At 45.7% G+C, this 9917-nt stretch overlaps 1 protein-coding gene across 1 annotated transcript; it reads left to right on the forward strand.

Annotated features, from left to right (window-relative positions):
- Positions 1-493: 493 nt before the first annotated feature.
- LOC103775093 (ubiquitin-conjugating enzyme E2 B) lies at positions 494-5772 on the forward strand. The gene is made up of 5 exons (XM_008942573.1): positions 494-570; positions 1289-1314; positions 2255-2344; positions 3832-3920; positions 5168-5772. The coding sequence occupies exons 1-5, from the start codon at positions 545-547 to the stop codon at positions 5294-5296; spliced, it is 360 nt and encodes a 119-aa protein (XP_008940821.1). The 5' UTR covers positions 494-544; the 3' UTR covers positions 5297-5772.
- The last annotated feature ends 4145 nt before the right edge of the window (positions 5773-9917 follow it).

Genomic DNA, 9917 nt, shown 5'->3' on the forward strand with positions numbered 1-9917 from the left:
AGGATTAAGGAACTATAAATAATTCTAAAAGCTTCCACGATTGCTTTAGAGATAAACACATTTGAACTGGTAAGAAGGAGCAGGACACAGGGGTTTTTTTTTCCCCTGGCTCCCTTTTGAAGCAATCAGCTTGCCAGTCAAAATAGGCTTATACCCAATTTAGCCACAGGGCTCTGGGAGCTCAGGGTCCCTCACACTCAGCCCCAGCCTGTGTGCTCTGGGAGGGTCACTGGCTGGTTTTCAGCTCCTGTTCATGGCTGCAAAATGTTAACACCTTGCTCCCTGCACACCTTCTCTAACCTGCTGGGACACTGGGGTGTTGGTGTCCTCCTGCTGTGCCTCATCTTGGGGCTTTGTCTTTTGGGAAGGTGGATAATGTGCTCTCTGATTTGGAGTGAGGAAATATTTACAAATTCTGGCTGTTACAGTTCCACTTGAAGGGGTGTTTCACCTCTACAAGGTTTGTCATGCTGTGTTTGTAATTCCTAGATTGCAAGAAGACCCTCCTGTGGGTGTCAGTGGTGCACCATCTGAGAACAACATAATGCAATGGAATGCAGTTATATTTGGGTAAGAGTTTTTCATCACTACAAAATCTTATATAAAAAGGGCTAAATAAAGCAAAACTTGGGGTTTGGTTTACAATGATGTACATAAAAGAAGAGAAGGAAGTCAGGAAGCTTAGAAAAATTACCTCAGAAAAAAAAATTACCTTTTTTTTTTGTGGTTAAAAAAATAAATCTCTTTTCAGGGGTAATATAGAAGGAATAGGAAATAAAAATTATAGATTTGTGCCTTTTTTTTTTGTTGACTACAGCTTGCATATGGCTCAATAACTAGATTAGTCTGTGCAGGAGTTGGGTTATGAAGAAGCAGCATCCTTGTTGAAGTCCATGAAATCCAGATGTATTAGTGCTGGTTGGATTGATGCCCTGTAGAACAAGGTCCAGGTTCTGTGGAGGAAGTTACACATCCTACAGAACAGGAGCTGGCTCAGAATCCTCCCATAAAAGTGAAGTTTGCTTGCTAGTAATTGGCTCATTAATACCAATCTAGGCACATAGTGGCACGTGTCTGGTTTGGGCTGGTGGCCAGGTGGCTATCTCCACTTTGGGAGAGAGATGGCAAAGCTCTCAGGAGCTACCTCTGGTTACCTTGCTAAATATTGAAATTATTGTCTATATCTGTGTCTTTGGGGGGGGTGAGGAAGGAGATATAAATTCATTGTGCCTGTTTAGAAGGAGGTAGTGATCACTTCTAACTGGAGTTTGTCTTTCCAACCTTTCAGGCCAGAAGGGACACCATTTGAAGATGGTAAGCCACTAGCTTCTATATCCTCTTTTTTGCCAGGATTCACATTGTTCTGCTTTGAAAGAATAATAGATGTTACCTGTGTGTAATTTGGAGCAAACTGAGCAAGCAAGGGAAGGACCAAGGTCTTTTTGGCTATAAAAAGGCATATTTTGGTTGAAGCAGTGTCTTATCTTAGTGGTTGATGGAGGGCTAAAAAGTGGTGCTTGATTCAAGCCTTGGTTACACACCCCCACTGGAGCTTTTAGCTGAGGAAGTCAGTCCAGATGTGTCCTCACATCTCCACAGCTGAGCTCAACAAGACAATTTGCTTTTCTGGTTTCATCTTGGTGGCACATTTGATTATCTCTGTTCTCCTAATGAAGAACAGTTGAAAAATGCCCAGTTCTGAGCAGGGACCTTGGTGAGGGGGCAGGAGCACAGAGTGTGCACACAAACATGGAACTTGGTGTGTGATGAACCTCCCTTAGGCACATGAGGAATGAGGAGGTTAATCATTATGGCTGTGATCAGCAGCAGATGGGTTTTTCTCTGTGCTGGGTTGGGGGAGTTACAGCAAGGTAATCACTGATCCATAATGAGGGTTTTCCTCACGAGCTCCAAAGGGTGAGGTGGCCAGTGATGAAATTCCAGAGTTTCTTTGCTGGCACCATGGGGCCTGTTTAATGAAACACCTTGAAGTGCCCAAAACAGGCACGTTGGGTCACAGAAGAAGGGGAGGCCAGCAGGATGACTGATTTTGGCTCTGGCTGCCTTTGCCACATGGGTTTAGTTCCATGGGTCCATTATCACTTGAAAGATAGGAAAAGAAACCAGCCTCAGTGTTGTTCCTGTAATGGTGAGAAGTATTGATCGTGGAGCACATAAATTAACTGCTGTGTGTGTTCCCAGAGGTGTTGTTCTGCTGGTGATGATCTGATTGTATTTATGTTTCCTTGGACAGGTACTTTTAAACTAGTAATAGAATTTTCGGAAGAATATCCAAATAAGCCTCCAACTGTTAGGTTTTTATCAAAAATGTTCCATCCAAATGGTGAGTAAATCACTTTTATTTAGCCATAATACCCATTATATACCATGGTGTGGTCATATATTCTGCCAGGCTCCAGGATGTTTAACAGCTCTCTGTTCCTCTTCATCACCACCTCCTAAGGAGATGTCTAGGATAGCAACTGCTTGATGAAAAATTAAGAATTATGATGCTATTAAGAGCAGCTATCAGTCTCTCTCTAATCAATACATAACCTCAGTAGCAAAGCCTGGGAGTATTTTCAGCAGCAGCTGCACTTAGCTTGGCTTAAAGAGGCAATTCTGGTTGCAGATTGCCCATTGAACAGCAGTTGTGGGTGGGGGCAGGGAGCTGATGGAGCCAGACCTCGGGCAAGAGCTCAGCCCAGATGGTGCCTTGCTTGGCTCACTGTGCCAACCTGGACCAGCCCAGGCCTAGGGGAGTGAGGAGGAGGAGGCTGGCCTGAACTGGGTGCTGAGGGCAGCCTTAGGAGCCAGTGCCAGTATTTCTGCTCCAGCACTTGGTGGCTTTTACCTAGTTATTGCATGGAGAAAACTATGTGCCTTTCACTTTCCCAAGTCCCTCTGTAGCCAAGCAGGGTATAGATCCAGTTTAGGGGTTGGATTGTAGAATTGTTTTGCTTGGAAGAGACCTTCAAGATCAAATCCAACCATTAGCCCAGCACTGCCAGGTCACCACCAAACCATGCCCCTCACCCCACATCTCCACAGCTTGGAAACCCCTCCAGGGATGGGGATTCCACCACTGCCCTGGGCAGCCTGGCACAGCCCTGGGCAACCCTTTTGGGGCAGAAAGCATAAGCCTGTTGTAGCATCTCTTGTAGCTTGAGCCCTCCTTGAACAGAGGCTGACCTTGGCCTCAGTTGTGTGACTTTTTGATGCTCAGCCATTCATCTGTAAGACACAGGCCACTGTGCCCCTGGCAGGGCTTGGGCCATGTGCTGCTTTTAATTGGCACGGGCAGCAGAGGGGGGTGTGGGGGTTTCAGGGGTGAGTCTTGGTGTCATACAAGCTCTGTGAAGACCCCTGGCAGGTACCCTGGCAGGAGGGGGGTTTCAGGCACACTTTCCTTGGTGTGTCTCTCAGGGAGTGTAGAGTGTGTTCAAACAGGGCAGGAGCTCCCACTGCTCAGTGTGTGGTGGTGTGGGTTCCCCAGCTGGTGCAGGAGATTCCACCCTACAGCAGACATCTCTCTGCTCCCTGAGGAGTGTGAACACAGGCCAGTCCCACCAGGGGAGCAGGAAACCACATCTGCCAGCTCCTGTGCTAACACCATGATCTTTACCCCTTCTTTTCCCTTTAAGCATCCTGTTAATTCCAGTAACACCTCCTTCAAAATACAAGGTGTTGAACTGCAGGAGACTGTGGGGCACAACTGCTGTCCTCTTCCCCAGGGCACTGATCTAAGCAGAGGGGACAGGAGCTCTGCCTTGAGTCTCTACCAGACCATGAGGGGATGGTTTCTGACTGGTGTCTGTGTTGTGTTTCCAGTTTATGCAGATGGCAGCATATGTTTAGATATTCTTCAGAACCGTTGGAGTCCAACGTATGATGTCTCATCTATTTTAACTTCCATTCAGGTAACTTTGCATCTCTTTCAGCAAATAATGATGATGTTGTTAGTCTCCGTACCACAAGGTGCAGCTTGGTGATGGGGTGAACCAGGGATCTGTGTCAGGGGACCTTGTGAGCCAAGTGGGGGCTTTTTAGCTCAAGTAAAGGCTGAGGTGTGACCTATGTGATCACTAATTTTGAGCTCTGAAAGTGCCATCAGGTATATTTGTACAGTTAGTGATTTGGATTCCTTTTTTAAGTGCATTTAGTGAAGATAGGACATCAGATGTAGAGGTTTGCCTGGTGTTTGAAACACTGACTTCACTGCAAAGCCTTGCCCCATGAAGTCCTCAAGGAGACAGCACTGCTGAAACCTGCATCACTTGGCATAATAGGACATGGACCTGTTGGAGCAGGTCCAGAGGAGGCCATGAAGATGATCTGAGGACTGGAAGAGCTCTGCTGGCAGGCCAGGCTGAGAGAGTTGGGGTTGCTTGGCCTGGAGAAGAGAAGGCTGCAGGGAGACCTTATTAAGGCCTCCCAGTACTTAAAGGGGGACAATAGGAAAGTTCAGGAGGGACTTTGTACAAGGTCTTGTAGTGATGGGACAAGGGGTAATGGCTTCCAACTGGAAAAGAGGAGATTTAGGTTAGATGTTAGGAGGAAGTTCTTCACTCTGAGGGTGGTGAGGCACTGGCACAGGTTGCCCAGGGAAGCTGTGGATGCTCCATCCCTGGAGGTGTTCAAGACCAGGTTGGGTGGAGCTTGGACCAACCTGCTCTAGTGGGAGGTGTCCCTGCCCATGGCAGGAGGGTGGAACAAGATGATCTTTAAGGTCCCTTCCACCCCAAACCCTTCAGTGATGCTATGAAAATGTCCCAGCAGAAATGTTCATTGACTCCTCTGCTGTGTGACTGTTACTTTTCTCCAGCAGTGTTGTAGGAAGCCTCTTAAACCCTGTGACCATAGCAGTGTAATTACCAAATAACCAATTAGCACCGTGCTGCTAAGTGGCCCAGGTGACCACATATCTGTGAGGTCTGTGACCACAGCAGTGTGCACACTCCTAATGCTTGTGCAAGGTGTAATTTGAGGTCCAGGAGCATAATTATGGTGCCTAACCAGGAGTTGAACTCCTTGTTACTTTTCCAGCTGGGCTCCTGAGTCCCATCTGCCTCCTGAAATGCAGCTGGTTTGAAAGTCAGAATATTTCCTGATTTAAAAAGTAGCTTGTCTCACCTTTGGCTTTCCCTTTTTTTGTATTTTTTTACAGTCTCTGCTGGATGAACCCAATCCAAACAGCCCAGCCAACAGCCAGGCAGCACAGCTCTATCAGGAGAACAAACGTGAATATGAGAAGAGAGTTTCAGCTATTGTTGAGCAAAGCTGGAACGATTCCTAACAGCTGCTCTGTTACCCCCCTGTCCTCCTCACTGTTACCTACACTTCAGCTCTCAGTAGAAAAGCCACCAGAAATCTCAAGTGCCACAGCCCTAAAGAATTTGCATCAAAACTCATTGACAAAAATAAAACCAAACCAAAACGAAGCCCTCCAGTTTAGGCAACTTCAAAGCTTGTGTATCATGATTAACGTACTTTTTATTGCATGGGATGAACTAAGTTATTGCTACATAAATTTGTAATATATCCTGTTTGTATTTTTTTTTTTTTTTTCCTTTTTTCCAAGTGTATAATGTTGGTGTGGAGTTTTCATGACAGAATAGAGACATTTTGTAAATCTGTACTTTTTTCAAATATCAAATGCCTTATTTTTTGAATTCTTTAGATTTTTAAATTGGAGAAAAAAGCACTTAACAAAGTTTTTATATATAAATATTTCATGTAAAACTGTTAAATACATAACCTTAGTGCAAGACATTCTGCTCTCACTCCGTATCTCTTTCAAAGGGCTTGTTTTCAGTCCATCCCTCTGGTACTGATTGTTACAGTGCACTTGAGAAACAGAAGAGCTAATCCATGGTGGAACAGTCTTCACAGGACGTCTGCTTCTTCACCAGAGCTTCACTTGACTCTGAGTCCTCAGTTTTATGAGGAAGACAAGTATTGGTAGCTGCCAACTTACAAGTGAGGAAAGCAGTTGTAACTATTTTGCTCAAAGTCCCACTTCAAGCCAGTGGCAGAGTTGCAAAGAGGAGCTGGGTGATGAGGAGGGGTGATGATAATGTATTCTGATAACTTGTATTTTCCAGGGAGATTGTGTTTTACCAAGTTGTAAAATGTTGCCATCTAAACCTGTCCTCTATTCACCTACCAATACTGTAATATAGCTTTGAATATTTCTAATAATTAAAGAGGTGTCCCATTAGTTTCCCTTGGGGGTAAGGAGAGAATTAATCACCAAAAGAAGAAAACATTTGCAGGCTGATTGAATTCTTCTTTAAAACTTGGCTGTGTAACATGGGGCCAGGTCTTGGGTCTGCATCACAGGGGTTCCACCTGCTCTTAAGGCCAGTTTTAGGGAAGTTTGGGGTTGGTTTTGTGAATGTTGATGTGGTAATTTCTTACTGTATGCTGTAGACCAGGCTGGATGACTACAGTAAAGAATTTGGCCCTTTTTTTTCCCTTCTCCTCCCAGCAGGAAAACTGTAATCCCTTTGTTGTAACTCCAGCTGTATTAACCCCCCCAAATCCCATCCCAAATACAGCTTGGTGTTGCCTGAAAAGCAGTGGAAGTTTATTTCAGCAAGAAGAGAAAATGTTTATTTGCAAGAGTCATTGCTACACGTTTGTTAGAGCAGTGGAACAGGAATATCCATTTCCACCTTGCACCTGCTTGTAGAGTTGTTCTGTAGCTTGTAGGAGCAGAACTATTGGGTGTAGAAACTGCAATTGGGCTACTAGTCCCAACTGCTGTGTTGGTAGCAAAACTAGTTACCTTGGGTAACCCCAATCAGTGTGCACAGGCTCAGAAACACACAGCAAACAACAGAATCATGGAGTCATTAAGGTTGGAAGAGACCTCTAAGATCATCAAATCCAACCCTCAACCCAACACTGCCACAGGGGCACGATCCCTTCCCTGCTCCTGCTGCACACACTTGTTTTGAGCCAGGCCAGAATTCCATGGGCCTTCTGGGCACACACTGGCTCCTCTTCAGCCAGCTGGCCACCAGCACCCCAGGTCCTTTTCCACTGGGCACTTTCCAGCCACTCTTCCCCAAGCCTGGAGCGTTGTTGTAACCAACATGCAGGACCTGGCGTTCGGCCTTGTCAAACCTCCTACAGCTGACCTCAGCCACTGATCCAACCTGCCCAGATCCCTCTGCAGAGCCTCCAAACCCTCGAGCAGATCCACAACCTTGGTAAGTCAGTTTGCTTTCCTTAAATCAGTGAATTTGTGTTTAAAAACTCTTCAGTTTATGTCAAATTGCCAACAGAAACCCCAAGGAATCCCATTTGCCTTTTGACTGGTGGGATTACAGTAACACTGGCAGAGAGGTGTTATGGAGATTGAAGCAGCATCAGTGCAAAGATTTTTGTTCATAAACATAGAGAAGAGCTTTGTGTTTCTAAGAATTGCTCTAAACTTAGAAGATTTTTAAATTTGCCTCCTATTTCAGTGGTTTTTTTTTCTTCCTTTGACACATGCCTGAGATTGGCCATTCATTAGCATCCACGCTAATTTGGTTATCCCTGAGCAGTCAGTTTTAGCCTAATTATGATTGCTCTAAACTTTGAAGATTTTAAAATTTGCCTCCTGTTTCAGTGTTTTTTTTTTCTTCCTTTGACATGTGCCTGAGATTGGCCATTCATTAGCAGCCACGCTAATTTGGTTATTCCTGAGCAGTCAGTTTTAGCCTAATTATAGATCAGTGTGTTTGAAGGCATCAGAGTGTTCTCTGTTAAGGGCAGATTTTGGAGCCCACAGCAAGTAAAGTGGTGAAAAATGATGGAAAATGGTAGAAAGGATGGGTGACTTCTGGGAGCCTCCTGGAGTCCAGGGTAAAAACAACCTGAGTGTTGATTAAAACCCACCAGAGACGCCGTGTAAACGAGCCCACTGATGATGCTGCAAGGGCACATCATTTACCACTGTGCCCAGGACAAGAAGCCATCTCTCTGCTCCTCCCACTGCCCTGCCCTCCTCCCCCTGTGAGGGGCTCTGGTGAGGTGCAAGGGCCAAAACCCCCCCCTGAGTGTACCCACTCCCAGCAGCACGGTGTAGTCATCACACACCGCTGCCGTTAATGCCTTAAATAGTGCACTGGGATACTTCATTTTTTAATTAATTAATTAGGAAACGTAGTATGCTAAGCTGGCGAGGATAGAGGGATTAATTAAGGAAGTCCTGATGAGCGCACAGATTTGGGTTCCGTGGCTTCTCCCGGGGTTTGGGTTCATTGATATTCAAGGGTTTGTAATCGCTTCTCTTCCACGGGATTCTGCAGAGAGATCTCAAATCACTCTGGACACACGTTGTTCCCCTGATTTTACCACTGGACAGATGAGACCCAGCTCTGTGGGGGCTTGTGGAGGGCAGGAGGAAGCTGGTGGCAGGGCTGGAGGTGTGAGGATTCCTCCTCCGTGGCAATTCCCCATCTGGGTTTCAAGTCTGAGAACACCTTTGCCTTCAGGTTTCTCCTACCCGACGTTATTCATAAGAAGCATCAAACACTTCTTCCTTCAGATCTCGGCTCCCTGAAGATGCCTCATCCAAATACAGTCCCAAGCCAAAAACTGTGGGGCTCGGATCTTCACAGATGTGATTAACTTCACTAGTGTGAGTTGTCCCACTGGGATTCCTCACTGGAGTACTGATAAATGTGTGTAATTGCAGAATCGAGGCCTTAGGCTGTGAGAAGAGAAGAAATCACAGCTCGAGGTGGTGTATCTGTCACTTCGTTGTGGGAGGTTTTGTATTCATAGTCAATTAATGCACGTGTCAAACAAATAAAGCTTTAAATATTTAGAGAATAGGGGGTCCCTAATAAAAAAAATACAGGAAAAAAAGGAAGGAAGATTCAGTGATCACTCCAGAAATATTCAGTTCCTCAAAGCAAAGCAGGACAATGTGGACAGATAGTTCAATACTTTGTGTTTAACATGTCAAGATTCCGTGGGGACAGTTTGATGGCTATAAAAAAGGCAGAGGAGGGGAAGATCCTTCTCATCTGGCCAGGCTTCCCTCCCTCGTGTTTCCATCTGAGCATTTCACTGCTGGCAGAAGCTCTCCCAGGCAAATACTATCCCTTATTTGTTGAGAATTGGTTTTTTGGAAGAGGAGAGATGCAATCAGCAGACAATCTGCTGTAATGTGTGAGTTGGCAAGGCAGCATTCTCCACCTCTCCTTTTGATGGAGAAAAGCAGGAGAGCAGGGATGAGAGCCTGGTTGGACTGCAAGTGGGATGAGGGACTGGAGACTCCAGATGAGCAGGCAAGCAGTTGCTGGTCAGCAGCCCCAGCTCCAGCACTCTGCTTCATTTGTTATTTAAGCCACTGGGTACAAAAATTATCTGGCCTCTCTCTGCCTGTGTTAATCTTTCTAACAGAAGAGCTCACACAGAGTACAGAAAATGTGTCCCCCCTGTAGCACTGGAATATTCCCCTGGAAAGGAAGAGCTGTGGGTTCAAAATTCCTCAGCCAAGGAATAAACTCCAGCCTCTGACTGCTGTGTAAGGGCACAAAAACAGGATGGTGCCTCCTCCTCCTGGGGTTTGAACACACTGTCTTTGGTCCACGTGGACTAGAGAAGGGCAGGATTTAAGGCACTCTCTATGGTCTGTGTCCTGCTGCCCAGCTCCAGGCAGCTGCCTGATGGCTTATAGATCCTCCTCAGCAATTCATAGTTAAAGAAGAATGATGTAAGGGGCAAAGAAGCAGGAGCTACACCTAAAAAAAACCCATAAAAATATATAGAATCAAAGAACAGAACCCATTACAGCTAGTATGCTGCTCTGCTTTTGCTGAGCATTCAAAGGAGAGAAGCAATTATACCTTGGATTATTTGTGTTCCCAGGAGAGGAGAGGAGAGAGAGGAGAGAGGGCTGGTTGAGCAGCCCG

Source organism: Merops nubicus, unplaced genomic scaffold, assembly GCF_000691845.1.
Source record: "Merops nubicus isolate BGI_N331 unplaced genomic scaffold, ASM69184v1 scaffold9720, whole genome shotgun sequence".
Taxonomy (NCBI): Eukaryota; Metazoa; Chordata; class Aves; order Coraciiformes; family Meropidae; genus Merops; species Merops nubicus.

What these genes read in the sequence shown, in the direction of transcription:
- LOC103775093 (XM_008942573.1), top strand. Translation starts at nt 545, where the DNA reads ATGCAATGGAATGCAGTTATATTTGG. An exon ending in AAAAATGTTCCATCCAAATG is followed by an intron (nt 2,345 to 3,831) that starts GTGAGTAAATCA and finishes TTGTGTTTCCAG; the next exon opens with TTTATGCAGATGGCAGCATA. An exon ending in CTATTTTAACTTCCATTCAG is followed by an intron (nt 3,921 to 5,167) that starts GTAACTTTGCAT and finishes ATTTTTTTACAG; the next exon opens with TCTCTGCTGGATGAACCCAA.